Source organism: Lingula anatina, chromosome 5 (assembly GCF_051362555.1).
Source record: "Lingula anatina isolate TDL-2025a chromosome 5, LinAna3.0, whole genome shotgun sequence".
NCBI classification, from domain to species: Eukaryota; Metazoa; Brachiopoda; class Lingulata; order Lingulida; family Lingulidae; genus Lingula; species Lingula anatina.
The window spans coordinates 6,384,267-6,403,465 of NC_141771.1; the positions used below are offsets into that span (position 1 = coordinate 6,384,267).

Genomic DNA, 19,199 nt, shown 5'->3' on the forward strand with positions numbered 1-19,199 from the left:
TAAGCATAGCAACTAAACACGACAGTCTCACAGATTGAAACATATTTCTCAGAATTATGTATCAAGCAATCGTTATCTTCATTTGAAAAAAAAAGGACAAAGCTAATATGTTCATGCAATGCAAATGTAAACAAGTTTTTATATGTCTTTTTAAGCGGAAATTTTAAAATATTTGACCAGATACCAAAGCTTATTGTATGTTGTTAGCCTTCGGTTTCTACAAAACGGTTCAGGATTTAAGAGAGTTAATTCAGTAATAAATTACTGTCGTTCATAAAAATTAAAATATAGTCGTGTAAAATAACATTTGGAGTAGGTGACCTGCGCTGCGACTAAATATTATTATTCCATATGTAAATATTTGCTGGTTTGAAGTGAAAAGACGTGTGACGTCCTTGTCTCCAACTCTTTGAAGTTTATTGTTGTCTTTTAATATTGCCTTCCATGTGACGCAGGAAGGCTTACGCAGTGTGCGGTATCTCGTGCAATGTAGGTTATGTCGATTAATGATTAATGGAAGAACCGTGAGCTCTATATATCAAGGATTATATCTGTCTCTAAGAAAAAGACATAAAAAATCTGCAGGTAAGTATATACTGTAGTTATATTATTGTCTCCTACTATACCTTACTGCTAGCGTCAGAGGCCAGGAGGGTGGCCGGGAAATGCCCAATATGAATCAAAATTTGAACTAAGCTCTCAGTCACATTTTGCAGAAGCTTTACTGTACTGCACTGCACTGTTCAACACATACAAGAGAAGACCGACATACTTAACGTCTTCAGTCAGCAAGTTGGGCTTAGGATTAGCAAAAAATAAAGACTGAAATGATGACATGAAATACACAATCACCACCAGCAGTTGAAGTAGAAGGCTACACCCTTAATAACACCAGCTGCCTTACATACTTAGAAAGCATTGTAGCCACAGAGGAATCGGAGCTGTCAACAACAAACTAACCAAAGACAGAAATGCCTTTAATAATTTACACAAAACCTGAAAATGATCTCAATATAGCATAAAAACCAAACTCTGTATAATTGACAGCTGTGTACCATCAACTCTTCTGTTATGGTTCAAAATGCTAAGCTATATCTACCTTAATTTCACACCTCAAGCCTCAGAAAAATCTTTAAAATATTCTGGCCAAGGACTTAATCAATTGCTGATCATTTAAAAGAAACCAACCAGAGAAACAGTGAAGTCACCAAGACAAGAAGATGGCAGGATTGGCCATGTGATGAGAAAAGACCCAAATTCCACCACAAAAGTAGCATGTACTGGACACCAGAAGGACACAGAAAAAGAGGCAGACCTAAGACCACATAATGAGGACTGTCGAAGCAGAGTTAAAACAACTGGGAGAAAGTTTGGGTAAACCCAACACCTGGCTATAAGAGACGGGGAACAGTGGAGGACCTTTGTTGTTACCCCAGACGCCCGATGGCGTAAAAAGATATAGTTGATAGTTTAAATCTGATAAGCATGTAAAACTTCGTCCCAGATTTGGGTATTTATGGAGTTTTTTCTTTTTTCCAGGTAAACCAATGATTTAAATGTGTTTTTATATGATTAGACGTGTATATTTCATGAATAAGAAATATACACACATATCGTTTATCCTTCTTAAGGGATTTTTACAGAGTAGCCATCAACTGTATGAGGGTCACCTGGCCTGATGGGAAGCACAGAATCCAAAATAATTGTGACCCTCCAAGTACATGTACCAACTTCTTTTCAGGTCACCACTTATCCTGTAGCCCTGAATGATGGATCTGCAAACCTTCCGATATTGTCTGATACTGGTAATGTTGTGTAATTGTATTCTGCTGATGGGCTATTTGTTATCACTGAAGAACACGTGAGTACCGTATTGATCAAGTTGTGTTGTACTCAGCGCACAGGAAAAATACAAAATTGACGGTTATTACAAATGGAAAACGGTCCTCAACCCTTGACATCTTTTAAAGTATATGCTTATCTTGTTACAAAACTGAGGATGGCATCATAGTGATATTAATAGATACCATCACTTGTCTTAATATAACACTATTTTTCCTGCTATGGCTTGTGTGCTCCCCTAACAGCAATGTACATTATCAGGCAGTACATGTTACCGTCCATATCGTCATAGTTGGAGCCGTGACCATTCCTCGCTAAGACAGGGTTATATTCATCACTAACCAACTTGGTCTGTGAATGACAATTTCGACATTGTATCTTTCTCGTTGTTTTCCTCATGATTGGACGAATCTTGAATAATCTTGCACCAATTAAAATAGATTAAATTTTAAAAAATAATTTTCATATGTAAGAGTTTCCAGCCTCTGCAGTTGCAAAAATGCTTATCTTGCTTCAGGCGCAATATTACACCGCAGAGGGCATCGAGGCTGGATGTAAAGCCGGTTCTGGGGGTTCGGAGATTTCCAGATACAGAGGCTGAAGGTATTGGAAAAAGAAAAAACGAAGTTAAAGAAACAGATTTGAATAAGCTTAAAACAAAAACAACTACCAAAAAAGCACCACCCATCTCATTCGCGAAATTGACTCGTACATGTAGCACAGCGCCAGACATGACGACCATGACACCTGCAACCATGGAAACCAGAAAGAGAGCCATGGCAACTAAGGCTGTACCTAACAAGCAGTCTGCAGTCGTTCATGTTGATCTGTCACGAAAATTGCCCACGCCAGGAACTAGCCAGATTGATGAGAGCCCGTGCACTGGAAATAAAGTATATAAAGGACCCTGCAGCTGTGTTAGATTTCCCGACCATGACTTGCCTGGTTCAGTGTTGTAAAGTCTGGCAGGATCTGGTAATACGTGGACGCGTTTTTTGTTGGAACAGGCATCAGGTGAGACAGTCTGTACTGTGTATTTGCTTTTTATTAAATACAAATAGTACAGATCCTTATTTGGTTTTATTTTCATTTTAATTATTTGTTTCATTTTATCTTTATTTATCTATAAATTCCAGAATTCACTTTGCGTGACTGGCTTTTTCTTTAATCCAATTTCACCTTGTAGGATATTTCACTGGAAGCATCTACAACGACCCTGATCTTAAAAAAGGAGGTTTTCTAGGTGAATATAGACAAGACAGCAAGGTATTTGCCATTAAAACCCACGCAGGTGTAAATGAAACGCTTAAGAAATGCCAGAAAGCCAGAGATACGCCCATTGAAAGAGCTGTTGTCCTCATACGGGATACATTCAACGCCTCCATGAGCGAGTTGATGAGGAGGATAACGCACGGCTCACACACTGAGGTGGGTGAGCTTTCGGTAAAAGGCAAGTGCCGGTAACTAGCCCTTCCCTGCTTTACAAATGTTATGAACTCAAGATAGATACTGTAATATAGGTGGATTTAGATAATTTCCCAGATCTCTCTCTCTCTCTCTCGCAACAAAAATTTCTTGATAATATATTACACTCCTTTATGAAACGTTATCGTTTGAACAAAAAACAAGACTGCATTTAAAGTTGGTACGCAATCACTCAAGTATTAATCTGCATATCGCTTCCCACAAAACAAATGTTAACAAGCTTCAAGTGATCTTTTTATGTTACATTTAGTTGTTAAACTATATCCGAGGGTTCCGAGATGTTGGGAGAAAGCGCATTATGGAATGGATTAGTAAACCTAAACTAGCAATATTTGTTCTACGGTGAGCAGCAGATATACGATACTAGAACTTACACCAGGAGAATGTTCGTCAAAGCATAACAAATATGTACAATTTTTAATGTTTATAAAACTATTACTTATAAATTAATTGAAAAAAATTGACTGTTGAAATCATTATCCCTTTTATTCCAAGCATATATTCGTTTTCTGAAAAAGGGAAAGAAATTAGGACGGTCTAACTAATTCGGTATGTTATAGAGAAGATATGACAGTAATTTATTTTTGCATGCAACACTTGTACAACATAAACATAAAACTCGTTCTTTCACAATTCTGCATATACGCAAAATATTCTTGAATTACATGTATATCATCTTCAATTTTTACCTTAATTTTGATCATCTGATTATTTCAGTTATGACGCACTTAAAACCAACCTAGTCGAGGCTTTAAGGTCGGTAATGGCCTTTTTACAGTTGCCTGTGAGCGAAAAACGATTAGAATGCATCAAAAGGCACTCCGAAGGAAAGTTTCATCGACAAAATAGAACGACGCCGCTTTCATCCATTGCTAAAATGATTAAAGGCGTGTCGGAGCTTGCCGATAAACTTATTGAAGACACTCTGAAGCTAAGGTACAAATCTTTTCCTAATCTAACCTGTGGATATGTACACAATAGTCATAGCACGGTCAAAGGAAATGCATGTAACTTTAAAAATAAGTTTGTTCATGGTATTTTTCTGCATTGTATACTACCTTAAACCGTGGCGCAATTTGAATTTTTTAAAAATGTGTTTTATCTTAGCTTGAAGTTATTGGAACCCTAGATAAGACATTCTTGTTGGGAAATTCATTTGTTGCACGATGGTATACATAGCAGCTTTGGTGACTCAATTTCAACCTTAAAATACTGTATATTTGCGGTGAATTTTTTTTCTTGTGTTTTGTGTACCAGGGTAGAATTTTGTCTGGCTGAGAGACTTAAAATGAGTTGTTGCCCACACTGATTTCTTTTCAAAGAGAATTTGGGGCGGGTTGCTTTTGTAATAAAACCATTCAAGGTGAATAATTGTTGTCTATCTTGGAAACTACATGTACATGAACATGTCCTTTATGATTTGAAACAGCCGGCGTAAGTCATGCTGTAAATGCTGTACAGAAATAATTTTACATCTTCGGCACGTCGTGAACAACACAGAACATTTAATTTGTAACGTTGCGCTATTGAATCTAAGACCACATTCACAACGAGTTGAGCCATGGCTCTACAAATCCACGAACTAAATATGGCTCAACTCGTTGTGAATGCAGTCTACGTCATGCTTAGGACATGACACAGATAATGTTAAACATTACAATTAGAACTGTCCAATCATCAAAGACCGCACTACGACGTAGCAACTCGGTCGATTACACGACAGTGGCGTAGATTGAAACTTATTTCTTATAATTGTATTTAACTATTTATAATTATTTTTATTCGAAGAAAGGACATTGCCAAGACGCTGACACAATGCAAATGTAAGCAAGTTTTCATATGTCTTTTTACACAATGTATTTTAAAATATTTGATCAAATGCCGATGCTATTTGTATGCTTTTAGCCTACAGTTTGTACAGAACGGTTCAGGATTAAGAAGAGTTGTAAATTGATGTCGTTCATAACAAATAATGCAAGACAAATAACTTTGTTTTGATTTCCCTTTTATAAAAATTACAGGGTCGTGTACCTCCCTGGAGGGACATGAACCGGCCTGTGTTAAGTCGGTGTTGGGCGTGGCTCAACGCTATTCACGTAACCTGGCTGCTCTGTAGAGGTGAAGACAGCGTCCAGGTGGAAGACCAGAGAGGTATTTGAAGTTTTTTTAAATAGATATCGTGGCAAACAATACCATTATCTTGCTAACAATGATCTACATGTATTTCTGTATGGGAGCAATCAAGCGGAAATTTAATGTTACATCAACCGTTACATGCACAGAAGAGGGGTTGCCATATGTTTTATTACGCCAGGTGAAATCTTCAGTCAATCTAAACGCCCGTTATACATTGATCTCATCGTTATACATTGATCTCACCAAAATTCCCAAGAAATGCTGTGGAAAGCAGGGAAATTGATTCGTTCAAAGCAGAGACGATCGCCACAGTGCCAAATGGTGTGGATAGTGTTTGCGTGCAGCCACCAACAATCAAATCAATGGTATGGAAGCATTTGTAAATGTTTTGTTTGCTGGATTTGTATATTGTATTTTTTACAGTATATTCAAATAAACCAATTGTGATTTGTCGGTGTAAATTACTCTCAAGTTTGTGCATATAACCACTGTTGAATTAACACATCTGTACCAAGTATAGATATTTATGGAAATTCTTTAAAAAATAAAAAAAGTTTAACAGTTTTCTGCCAGTTTTAGCATCATGCGATGTCGAGCCTGTAGCAAGGGTGTTGCCTTGGAAAAGATTCAAAAAGAGGGTGACTCGGATGTTCTCGCTGAAGAGAAGACGGTCCAAGTACAGGGTAGATACAGCTCCAGCACCACCGACACCTACATTGGCACCAGTATTGGCACCACTGCCACGGGAAGGTACAGTTGAAGTTTTAAAATATAAGTCCTGAAGCACGGCTCGTACCATGTGTGACGTGAAGATTTTTAGCGCATGCTATTTGGAAACACGGCAGTTAATTCTATATATTCATGATTTTTTATCAATATTTTAACTTTGTAAAGCTGATATGTGCCTCATCGTAAAAATCCTCTTTCTGTCGCTCATACATCAAACAGCATGAGGTTCGGATGAAAACGAAAGCGGGTGCCGACTTTAGGTCTACTGTATAACACGTGGGTTTAATGTATTATCGCTTTTCTATTCAAATTTTGTTCAGATATTTCTCAAAATATTTAAACCCATTATAAATGATTTTGTAGAATTTGAGGTGGTAACGTTCTTAGACATTGTACAGTTTACACTGGAAGAAGAAGACGGGACACGTATAGAGGACCTAGAGACGGAGATTTGTGGTAACGGATTTATTTTTCTCCAATTTTAAAAACAGTCCTTCATTTAGTTTCTCGATAAATTCGAGTATGAATACTAGCGAATAGTAAATGTATGCTTTTTTAAATCACCATATATTAAGTACAATATTGAGTAAAATATTGAGTATTTAGTAAAATACATTATATTTAAAATGAGACATTCGATATATCAATATAAAATTATGAACAAATACAACAGAATAAATTTTTGTAATTTTTTTTTTACAGATCATAATGAAATTCGTTTGGAAGACTTGACCAGTAGCAGCCCCGAGCGCGTCCTCAAATTCTCACATCCATCTGGACTCACGTGTGGAGTGGGTCTTTAAATCTGCCGTCCTATAATGACTTTCAAGTCATCTGCACGCAGACTTTGACTTAGTGTAAATATACATAGACAGGTGCTGCAGATATCATAAATACTGTTTGAATTACATCATACATGACGTTTGATACACTACCAAGTCAGTTATATTGATTTTTACCAGCCATGTCTTTAAGTAGGATATTAAGAAATTGAGAAGAACTGTACCTAGTTTTTATGTACACTGAGGCAGCAATTGTTGAGAATGACAGTTGGCGTTTGCCTCAGTGCGATCAGTGTCGCGTTGATGTCACATTCTCTATCTTGCAAGAGCGATACATGTAGCTGCCGTTCTATATGTATTATAGTCTTAACATACTTGTATATGTGAAAGTTTTGTAGAAAACAACACATTAAAATATTATATATTTCCATGTTTGCTTTTACAGAAAAAAAAAATTCTAGCAGACAGCCAGTATCTTTAGCGGCTGTATAAATAATAAAGGAATAATTTGTGTCCAATATGTTATGAGTGTAAAATGTAAGAAAAACGTTTTGAAATATAAAATATGGATACAACTGTATCTTTACTTGATATGTCACAGGTTGATAATAATTTTTAAAATTCTTCAGCAGCTGAGACAAACATTAAATTTCACGCTCGTATATATCAATCAAAACGCATCGTGAATCAATGATAACATCTAGTTACACTGTAATTTATAGGGTCATAAGAACGAGATTTGCGACAAGACAAACTAATATCATTATTCCACATGTAAATGTTTGCTGGTTTAAAAAATTGACATGTGATAATTCAAAATCGGAATTTCATGATAAATAAATCTCTGAGCACCTCTTTAATCTTACTTAATTTTTTTCCCAAAAATAAAATTAGTATTTAACCCATGGGCGCTTTTTCGTAATCTTAATCTTAACCTCTTTCGAGTTCAAACAGAGTCGGCGGTCTCTATGCAATCGTCCTTGTCACCTAGTGACAAACCTCAATATTTAAAGCTAACAGTTGTCTCTAAGTATTGCCTTCCCTAGCATGCTGGTAGACCTATGCGGTATATACGGTTTTGCCGATAAATGATTTATGTCAGAGCGGTGAGCTCTATACATCCCAGTTTATAATTGCAACTAAGAAGAAGGCATCAACAATCAGTAGGTAAGCATATGCTGTAGTTGTATTGTTGTCTCCTACTGAACTGAACCTCATTCCTAGTGTCCGAAGCCCGTTGAAAGGGGGAGGCTGTGTGTGTGTGTGGGGGTGGGGGGGGGGGGGGGGAAATCTCTACTCTGAATCAAAATATAATCTAGGCCCAAAGGTATGTCTTACCTTGGGACAAATCAACTGGGTAAAAGTCAAGGTTAACGTGTTTTAAAGGAAAAGCATGATTGTGCACAACTAAGAGAAATATAGTAAATTCTATTTTACCACCAAAACTGTAATGAGAGGGATGAATAACACATGTATGTTTCTTATTCATGTCATGTGCACAGAGGGTAGCTATCTATGGAGGTCACGTGTTGCGACGACAAGCACAGATTCCAGAACAATAGCAATAACTGCCGTTTTGGTGGTAAAATTGAATTTATCAAATTTCTCTCAGTTGTGCACAATGTATTTAAAAAAGTGTGAAATATGGATCTTATATGAATAGTTGTTATCTCGTTAACTTCGAAGTCCCCTTCAGCTGCTTCTCAATGTGACCCTGCAAGTACCAATTTCTTTCCAGGTCAGCAATAAACTTGTGGCCTTGAATGATGAGTCTACCCTACGGTATTGCCTGATACTGGCAATGTTGGGTGGATGTGTTCTGCTCATGAGATTGAGCTATTTGTTATCAATGATGAACTCGTGAGTAGCTTATTGATCAAGTTATGAAGTAGCCCATGGATCGCCCATCGCCCAGCAATAATATAAATTTGATGGTTACAACAAGAAAGTAACCACCAACCCTAGACATCTTTTAAATTACTCTTATCTTGTTTCAAAAATAAGGACTGCATTATAGTGACATTTTATTTTATTAAAATAGCTATCATCAGTTGTATTTGTGCAACACCATATGTCCTGCTAGAGTTCGAGCGTTTCTCTAACAGCAATGTCGGAACATATTCAGACAGTAATCCCAATATGTACATATTGCCATCACATGTCCGTGTCGGCTGAACTGGAGATGTGACCATTCCTTGTTTAGACAAGACTATTCATGGCACCTGAATCCGACATCGTATTTTTTTAGTTGTTTACTCAATATTGGACAAACGTTGAATAATTGTGCGCCAAAACAGATTGAATTTAAAAAAAAATAATTTGCATATGAAAGTCCCCAGCCTCTGCAATTGCAAAAATGCTTATCTTGTTTCAGGCGCAATATTCCACATCAAAGGGCATCGAGGCTGGCGGAAAACCCGGTCCTGGGGGTTCGGAGGTTTCCAGATACAGCGGTTGAAGGTTTTGGAAAAAGGCAAAACGAAGAAAAAAAAAAAAGCTTTGAATCAGCTTAAAACAAAGACAACTATCAAAAGGGCATCACGCATGACATTTGCTAAGTTAACCAGTAGCACTGCGTCAGACATGACAACCATGACGCCTGTAACCATGACAACCAGAAAGCGAGCCATGACAACCAGGGCTGTCCCTAACAACCAGTCGGCAGTTGTTCATGTTGATCTAAAATGGAACATGACCACGCCAGGAACTGACCAGGCTGATGACCTCCCGTGCACTGGAAATAAAGTATATAAAGGACCCTGCAGCTGTGTCAGATTCCCCGACCATGACTTGCCTGGTTCAGTGTTGTACAGTCTGGCAGGATCTGGTAATACGTGGACGCGGTTTTTGTTGGAGCAGGCATCAGGTGAATCAATCTATTCTGTGTATTTGCTTTTTAAATACATTCAAATAGTACAGATCCGTTATTTATTTATTTGTGCTGAATAAAGTCCACCAGCGTTGTTTTCAAATAAATTTCATCAGTAAAATCAAGAATTCGCTTTTCGTTAAATATCCCATTTCACCTTGGAGGATATTTCACTGGAAGCATGAACTACGACCCTGCTCTTAAAAAAGGAGGTTTTCGAGGTGAATATAGACAAGACAGCAAGGTATTTGCCATTAAACCCCACTCAGGTGTAAATGAAGCGCTTAAGAAATGTCAGAAAGCTAGAGATACGCCCATTGAAAGAGCTGCTGTCCTCATACGGGATACATTCAACGCCTCCATGAGCGAGTTGATGAGGAGGATAACGCACGGCTCACACACTGACACGAGAAGTGAACTCTCGATAACAGGCAAGTTACTAGCACTTTTCTGCTTTAAAAATGTTATGAATTCACGATAGATGCACTGTATCTGTAACGTTAATAGATTTGGATAATTTCCATGGTCTCTCTCTCTCTCTCTCTCTCTCTCTCTCTCTCTCTCTCACAACAAAATATTTCATTATAATGTATTCCGCTCCTTTATGAAACATGACCGTTTGAACATAAAAATGGACTGCGTTTGAAATTGGTGCGAAATCACTCAAGTATTTATTTGCGTTTTATTTCCCACGGCCGTTAAAAATGATGATGGTCAATGCGGAGAGCCAATGTTTACCAATGTTAGTTTTATGTGCTCTTTTTAATTTTACATGTAGCTGGTAAGCTAAAAAGGGTTCACGACGTTGGGAAAGAACTCACATTGGAATAGATTGAAAGCAACACATAATTTATACCACGAGAGTGATGTCGGTGCAGAAAGAAAATTTGTTTAAATGATTCTTTCGTGTTATATTTAGTTGTTAGACTATACATCCGAGGGTTCCGAGATGCTGGGAGCAAGCGTACATTGGAATGGATTAACCAATCTAAACTACCAATATTTGTGCTACGGTGAGCGGCAGATATACAATATACAACAACTTACACCACGAGAATCATCATCAAAGCAGAAAAATTGCCTACAGTTTTTTAATGTTACTTTTTATCTTATCTTTAAATTAATTGGAAAATTTATGGATGTTCTGATCATTAACACGTTATTCTAAGCACGTTTTGTTTAATTTTCTGAAAAAAAAAGAGAATATAAAAAGATATGCTAAAAGGATCTAATTTGGTATGCCACAGAATAAATATGACAGCAATAAATTGTTAACACTTGCGCGTACAACATAAACATATCACTCGTAATTTTACGGATCTGCAAATAAGAAATTTAATCTTGAAATAATGTAAATTATCTTCATTTAATAGCTTAACTTTTATTATCTTATTATTTCAGTTATGACGCACTTAAAAACAACCTAGTCGAGGCTTTAAGGTCGGTAATGACCTTTTTACAGATGCCTGTGATCGAAGAACGATTAGAATGCATCAAAAGGCACTCCGAAGGAAAGTTTCATCGAAGTAATAGAACGACGCTGCGATCACCCATTGCTAAAATGATTAGAGACGTATCGGAACCTGCCGATAAACTTATTGAAGACACTCTGAAGCTAAGATACAAATCTTTTCCCAATCTAACCTGTGGATATGTACATAATAGTAATAGCACGGTCAAAGGAAGTGCATGTAAAATGAAACAATAAGTTTGTTCATGATATTATTCTGCATTGTATACCACCTTTGAAATTGAAATTTTGAACAGTGACTTCTGTTTTACATGTAATTCAACTTACTGAAATGCAATATACAACATACCTGTTGGAATATTCATTTGTTGCACGAGTGTATCTATATGTATATAGCAGCTTTGTTATTGCCATTCCCTTCACAACCGTAGACTGGGGAAAGCGCTTGAGGGAGCTGTTTCAGCTAAATACGAACACAGAGTAAAGATCCAGACATTTTTTGTTTGAAAAAAAAAAAAAAAAAAAAAAAAAAAAAAAAAAAAAAAAAAAAAAAAAAACGTTAAAAGAAAAATAATCGCAGTCCATCTTGAAAACTACATGTAAGTCATTAAGATATGGCCCACATGGTAGGCCTCTAACTTTGGCGAAGATGACAGGTACTTCGAAACATTTTTCCTAACTGTGATTATTTATCATTCTATTCACAAATTTGATATTAACGGCAATGGTAAATAAACATTGTTTGTGGCATTAGATCTTTGGTACATCGTGGACAACAAATAAAAATTTAACGTGTCTTACACTGCTGAAACTACGTCAGGCTTAACAGAGGCGGATTTAGGCCGTCTTCTAGGTCTTCCGGAAGACGGTCAGATTTTCAAGTTTACATTGACGGGTATCTAAATTTTTCTGTCGGAAGACGGTCAAAAATGGAGGATGTATCAACAAAGACACTGGTAATTTGGAAGACTGTCAGAAAATAGTTCTGGATCCGCCCCTGCTTAAGTCATGATGCAAGTAACGTAAAATGTCACAGATAGAAGTTTCCAATCAGCAAAAACCTCACTTCGCATAGCAACTCGGTCAACTAAACACGACAGTAGCAGAGATTGAAATATGTTTCTCAGAACTGTGTTTCAAACAATCATTATTTTCATTTGAAAAAAGTACAATGCCAATACGCTCGTGCAGTGCAAATGTAAACAGGTTTTTTATGTTTCTTTTTAATGGGATGTTTTAAAATATTTGATCAAATGCAAAAGCTTTATTATGCTGTCAGCCTACAATTTGTGCCAAACAGTTCAGGATTTAGAAGAGTTGTAGTAAATTGATGTCGCTCATCAAAAATTAATTCTGATACACTTTATATTATATATATATGTAATAAATGAAGACAAATTGTATCTTAATGTAGTATTGTCTGAATAAACATGCACTTGTATATACAAAAGCTGTCGTAGAAAACAATTTTGAAATTGTTATATATTCTGTGTTTTTTTAGAAAATGAAAATTATTTTCTCGCAGACAGCCAGTAGCTCTAGATATTTATCCATATAACATAGGGATAATTTGTGGTTTTATAAGTGTAAAAAGTAAGGGAAGATTTTTCTTACTGTTGATACTATTGCTAATGAAATATAGCCTAACATGTCACAAAGTGGTAATAAGAATAACAGCAATAATAAAAAGTGTGGAATATAATTTGGAGTAGGTGACCTGGTTTGAAAAAAAAGAGGCGCGTGACGTGATAATTCAAAATTAGAATTTCAAAAATAAAAATAATATTTGGTCTCCTATTTCACGTTGCTAACTTTTCCCCCAAAATGACACTAGTATTTAACATATGGACGCTTTTGACGAATCTTAATTTTACCCCCTGTCAACAGTCTCTATCCAACTGTCCTTGTCACCAGCCCTAACTCTTTGAAGCTAACTGTTGTCTCTGAGTATTCCATATCATGCAGGTAAGTTTGTGCAATGTGCAATATCTCGCAGCTTTTGTCGATAAATGATTAACGGCAAAGCGGTGAGCTCTTTATGTAACAGACTATATCTTTTTATAGGAAGAAGACGTAAAAAATCAGCAGGTAAGCATACACTGTAGTTGTATTGTAGTCTTCTATTGCACCTCACTACTGGTGTCTGAAGTCCGTAGGCGGGGTTGGGAGTTTGGGGGGGGTATTGCTTTTAGCCAGAAAATCTGAATCAAAGTTTCATCTAGGCTCTGAGTCATGTCTCGATTTTAGCCACGTCAACTGAGTGGGTAAAATCAAGATAATCGTTTTTGGCAAAGCATTCCCTTTTGAAATTGTTGGCTACAGGGCTCACAGAAAGTCTATATTTCATTTAAGTTGAGCTACAAAGGCCTTGTACATTTAATCTGCTGAGATTAATTATAAGGGGCATTCAGAATGAGGAGATCCGAGTGCTAACTGGTCCACTGCCTAAATATGGTGGACCTACATGAAAGGGAGGCCGCTTAATCCTGTAATGGTCTGAATGGCCCCATACACATGTGTAATAAAATCACAAAATTATCAGAGGAGTAAGACACCTTTCTAAATGAGCTGGAAATATTGCGTTCGGTTGGTGTTTGGACTTAGTAAACCTGCTGGTAATTTTATTTTTTAATGTATATTTGTACAGTTTAGCGTGCAACTCATACGAAACTAATGTTCTCAATATGAAGACATATGCTATGTATCTTTTTAACTTGCCCTAATCCGATGTACATGTACGACTTCCTTCACAGATAGATAATCCAGTTGGGTATCTCTAGGGTTTTGACTTTTTCCGGGTAAACCAAATGAATAATTTAATTGTGTTTTAATATGATTATTTGTGCAGATGATATGAATAATAAATATATACATGTATCATTCATACCTCTTAAAAGATTATTACAGAGAAGGGTGGCCATTTATGAACGACACGTGGTCCCATGGCAAGCACAGATTCCAGAATAACTGTGACCCTCCAACTTCAGACCCGTAGCCAGGGGGGCTTGGGGATTCCAAAGAACCGCCCTTTTTGTCAGGAAAAAGGCCCATTCTGGGTAAAATTTGATCTGGGTACACAAAATTTTCAATGTAAAATGTCCACTTTTTTCTTTGGAAAAAAGGACCCCCTTTTGAAATTGCTGGATAACTAACTTCTTTTCAGGTAAGCAATAATCTTGTAGCCCTGAATGATGGGTCTGCAAACCTTCCGATATTGCCTGATACTGGCAATGTTGTGTGGCTGTGTCTTGCTGATGGGCTATTTGTTATCACTGAAGAACACGTGAGTACCGTATGGATCAAGTTGTGTTGTACTCAGCGCACAGCAAAAATACAAAATTGGTTATTACAAATGGAAAACGGTTCCCAACCCTTGACATCTTATTAAGTACGCTTATCTTGTTACAAAAATAAGAATCACATCACAGTGATATTAAAAGATATCATCACTTGTCTTAATTAATATAACACTATTTGTCCTGCTATAGCTTGTGCTTTCCTCTAACAGCAATGCCTGTACATTATCAGGCAGTAGATGTCTCCGTCCAAATCGTCAGAAATGGAGCAGTGACCATTCCTTGTTAAGATAGGGTTATATTCATCACTAACAAACTTGGTCTGTGAATGACGATTTCGACATTGTATCTTTCTCGTTGTTTTCCTCATGATTGGACGAATCTTGAATAATCTTGCGCCAATTAAAATAGATTAAATTTTTAAAAATAATTTTCATATGAAAGAGTCCCCAGACTCTGCAGTTGCAAAAATGCTTATCTTGCTTCAGGCGCAATATTACACCGCACAGGGCATCGAGGCTGGATGTAAAGCCGGTTCTGGGGGTTCGGAGATTTCCAGATACAGAGGCTGAAGGTCTTGGGAAAAGAAAAAACGAAGTTAAAGAAACAGATTTGAATAAGCTTAAAACAAAAACAACTACCAAAAAAGCACCACCCATCACATTCGCGAAATTGACTCGTAGCACTGCGCCAGACATGTCGACCAAGACGCCTGCAACCATGGAAACCAGAAAGAGAGCCATGGCAACCAAGGGTGTACCTAACAAGCAGTCTGCAGTTGTTCACGATCATGTTGATCTGTCACGAAAATTGCCAACGCCAGGAACTAGCCAGATTGATGAGAGCACGTGCACTGGAAATAAAGTATATAAAGGACCCTGCAGCTGTGTCAGATTCCCCGACCATGACTTGCCTGGTTCAGTGTTGTACAGTCAACCAGGATCTGGTAATACGTGGACGCGTTTTTTGTTGGAACAGGCATCAGGTGAGGCAGTCGACTCTGTACTGTGAATTTGCTTTTAATTAAATACAAATAGTACAGATCCTTAATTGATTTTATTTTCGTTTTATTTTTTTGTCTCATTTCATTTTCATTTATCTATTTATTTCTTTTTGTTTTCATGTTTATTTATTTATGTTTTTGCTGAATAAATGTCACACGCGTTGTTTATATATACAATTATTGATTTCATCAATAAATTCCAGAATTCACTTTTCGTGACTGACATATTTTGAATCCCATTTCACTTTTTAGGCTATTTTACTGGAAGCATGTACAACGACCCTGATCTTAAAAAAGGAGGTTTTCTAGGTGAATATAGACAAGACAGCGAGGTGTTTGCCATTAAATCCCACTCAGGTGTAAATGAAACGCTTAAGAAATGCCAGAAAGCCAGAAGTACACCCATTGAAAGAGCTGTTGTCCTTATACGGGATATATTCAACGCCTCCATGAGCGAGTTGATGAGGAGGATAACACACGGCTCACACACTGACACGGGAAGTGAACTTTCGATAAAAGGCAAGTGCCGCTAGCCAGCCCTTCTCTGCTTTAGAAATTTTATGAACTCAAGATAGATACTGTACTCTGTATCTGTAATATAAGTGGAGTTAGATCATTTTCTTGGTCTCTCTCTTTTTCTCAACAAAAATTTCTTGATAATGCATTACACTCGTTTATGAAACATTACCGTTTGAACAAAAAACACTACTGCATTTAAAGTAAGTACGCAATCACTCAAGTATTGATCTGCATATCGCTTCCCACAAAACAAATGTTTACAAGGTTTAAATTTTTTTATGTTACATTTAGTTGTTAAACTGTATCTCCGAGGGTTCCGAGATGCTGGGAGCAAGCGTACATTGGAATGGATTAGCCAATCTAAACTACCAATATTTGTGCTACGGTGAGCAGCAGATATACGATACTAGAACTTACACCACGATAATGATCAGCAAAGCATAACAAATATGTGCAATTTCTAATGTTTTTAACACTATTATTTATACATTAATTGAAAAAAGTGACTGTTGAAATCATTATCCCTTTTATTCCAAGCATCTATTCGTTTTCTGAAAAGGGGAAAGAAAGTAGAACGATCTAACTAATTCGGAATGTTATAGAGAAGATATGGCAGTAATTTATTATTGCATGTACAACGTAAACATAAAACTAGTTCTTTCACAATTCTGCATATACGCAAAATATTCTTGAATTACATGTATATCATCTTCAATTTTTACCTTAATTTTGATTATCTGATTATTTCAGTTATGACGCACTTAAAATCAACCTAGTCGAGGCTTTAAAGTCGGTAATGGCCTTTTTACAGTTACCTGTGAGCGAAAAACGATTAGAATGCATCAAAAGGCACTCCGAAGGAAAGTTTCATCGACTTAATAGAACGACGCCGCGTTCATCCATTGCTAAAATGATTAGAGGCGTATCGGAACCTGCCGATAAACATATTGAAGACACTTTAAAGCTGAGATACAAATCTTTTCCTAATCTAACCTGTGGATATGTATACAATAGTTATAGCATTGTCAAAGAAAATGCGTGTAACTTTTAACAATAAGTATGTTCATGATATTTTTCTGCCTTGTATACTACCTTTAACCGTGACGCAATTTGAATTTTTTAAAAATGTGTTTTATCCTAGTTTGAGGTTATTGGAACCCCAGCTAAGTTTTTCTTGTTGAGCAATTCATTTGGTGCACGAGTGTATACATAGCAGCTTTGGTGACACAATTTCAACCTTAAAATACTGTAAATTTATGGTGAATTTTTTTCTTGCGTCTTTTGTGTCTTCTTCTTGTGTCTTGTGTACCAGGGAATTTTGTCTGGCTGAGAGACTTAAAATGAGTTGTTGCCCACACTTCTTTTCTACAGCCGGTGTAAGTTGTGCTGTAAATGCGGCACAAAAATAATTTTTCGTCTTCGGCACGCCGTGAACGACACAGAACAGTAAAATTGTAACGTTACACTATTGAATCTACGTTACGCTTAGGACATGACGCAAGTAACGTTAAACGTCACAGACAAAACTGTCCAATCAGCAAAGACCGCACTACAACGTAGCAACTCAGTCGATTACACGACAGTCGCATACAGATTGAAACTTCTTTCTAATAATTGTATTTAAATATTTACCATAATCTTTATTCGAAGAAAGGACAATGTCAAAACGCTCGCACAATGCAAATGTAAGCAAGTTTTCATATGTCTTTTTGCACAATGTATTTTAAAATATTTGATCAAATGTCGATGCTATTTGTGTTTTTAACCTACAGTTTGTACAAATTGGTTCATGATTAAGAAGAGTTGTATGAGTTGTAATTGATGTCGTTCATCATAAATTAATTCTTATATACTTTAAGATAAATATAACAAATGCAGTCAAATAATCTTGTTTGATTTACCTTTTGTAAAAAATGCAGGGTCGTGTACCTCCCTGGAGGGACATGAACCTGCCTGTGTTAAGTCGGTGGTGGGCGTGGCTCAACGCTATTCACGTAACCTGGCTGCTCTGTAGAGGTGAAGACAGCGTCCAGGTGGAAGACCAAAATGGTATGGAAGTTATTTCTTATAATTATGTCATAGGAAACAATACAAATAGTCTGTTAACTATGGATTTTGTGGGTTGACATTCAGTTAAAGTAAGTGTTATATTAGGATTAACCGTGACTTGCAACGAGGGGTGCCGTGATATATTTCATGCATACAGTTACATGTATTTTAATCTTGAACTAATCTCCATCATTATAAGTTCATTGTACATTGATCTCATCGAAAATCTTAGGAAATACTGAAGGCAGCAGGCAAATTGACCCATCAAACGCAGAAACGATGGTCACGGTGCCAAATGACGTGGATCGTATTGTACATGCAGCCACCAACAATCAAAACAATGGTATGGAAACATTTTCAAATTTTCGTCTGTCCACCTTACAACTGATAGATACTTCGTTTGTTGATATCTTCAAATAAATCATACGGTGTAGACAACCATCATTGTTGCACTACCACATTTGTTTATGAAAATACTTTAAAAAGTTGACGATGTTATTTTTCTTCACGTTTAGCATCATACGATGTCGACCCTGTAGCAAGGGTGTCGCGCTGGAAAAGATTCAAAAAGGGGGTGACTGAAAAGAAGACGGTCCAAGTACAGGGTAGATAGAGCTCCCATAGATCCAACACCACCACGTGAAGGTAAACACAGCTCAAATCGCAGTTGTGCGTAAACGTGACTCTTGTTTTATTTTTTTTTTTACTTGTGTAGAAATTCAGCAGATCTTCATAATTTAATTAATTAATTAATTAATTAATTAATTAATTAATTAATTGTCAATATATGACTCCGTGTCGAAATAGAGTCCTCTTATAACTCCATGTCCTTGATTTAAATAGCATATTGTTTAACTGTTGACTCACAGCACGTGCCAAAATATTTCCCTAAAAACCTCTTCTTCTATTCGCTCCTTTTCATTAATTTTTATGTGTATTTGTAGAATCTGAGGTGGTAACGTTCACAGACATTGTGCAGTTCACACTGGAAGAAGAAGACGGAATTCGTGTTGAGGAC

General features: G+C 36.8%; 2 protein-coding genes and 1 long non-coding RNA gene across 3 annotated transcripts; all 3 read left to right on the forward strand.

Annotated features, from left to right (window-relative positions):
- Positions 1–5,872: 5,872 nt before the first annotated feature.
- LOC147761548 (uncharacterized) lies at positions 5,873–7,492 on the forward strand. Its single transcript, XR_015334824.1, has 3 exons — positions 5,873–6,213; positions 6,556–6,648; positions 6,895–7,492. It is a non-coding gene; the product is annotated as an uncharacterized LOC147761548 (long non-coding RNA).
- Positions 7,493–13,327: 5,835 nt separating this feature from the next.
- On the forward strand, positions 13,328–16,146 carry LOC147761549 (uncharacterized). Its single transcript, XM_087013264.1, has 4 exons — positions 13,328–13,402; positions 14,478–14,597; positions 15,099–15,595; positions 15,866–16,146. Exons 2-4 carry the CDS (start codon positions 14,503–14,505, stop codon positions 16,144–16,146), a joined length of 873 nt encoding a protein of 290 aa, XP_086869390.1. The 5' UTR covers positions 13,328–13,402; positions 14,478–14,502.
- Positions 16,147–16,421: 275 nt separating this feature from the next.
- Positions 16,422–18,818, forward strand: LOC147761550 (uncharacterized). Its single transcript, XM_087013989.1, has 4 exons — positions 16,422–16,517; positions 16,883–18,181; positions 18,414–18,524; positions 18,697–18,818. The coding sequence occupies exons 2-4, from the start codon at positions 18,046–18,048 to the stop codon at positions 18,792–18,794; spliced, it is 345 nt and encodes a 114-aa protein (XP_086870115.1). The 5' UTR covers positions 16,422–16,517; positions 16,883–18,045; the 3' UTR covers positions 18,795–18,818.
- The last annotated feature ends 381 nt before the right edge of the window (positions 18,819–19,199 follow it).

Excerpts from the sequence above, each read along its gene's own strand:
- LOC147761549 (XM_087013264.1), top strand. The coding sequence starts at position 14,503 with ATGATGGGTCTGCAAACCTTCCGATATTGCCTGATACTGGCAATGTTG. Across the intron at positions 14,598-15,098 it reads TTGTTATCACTGAAGAACAC|GCGCAATATTACACCGCACA; the intron begins GTGAGTACCGTA and ends ATCTTGCTTCAG. Across the intron at positions 15,596-15,865 it reads TTTGTTGGAACAGGCATCAG|GCTATTTTACTGGAAGCATG; the intron begins GTGAGGCAGTCG and ends TTCACTTTTTAG.
- LOC147761550 (XM_087013989.1), top strand. The coding sequence starts at position 18,046 with ATGCAGGGTCGTGTACCTCCCTGGAGGGACATGAACCTGCCTGTGTTA. Across the intron at positions 18,182-18,413 it reads CCAGGTGGAAGACCAAAATG|GAAATACTGAAGGCAGCAGG; the intron begins GTATGGAAGTTA and ends CGAAAATCTTAG. Across the intron at positions 18,525-18,696 it reads CACCAACAATCAAAACAATG|CATCATACGATGTCGACCCT; the intron begins GTATGGAAACAT and ends CTTCACGTTTAG.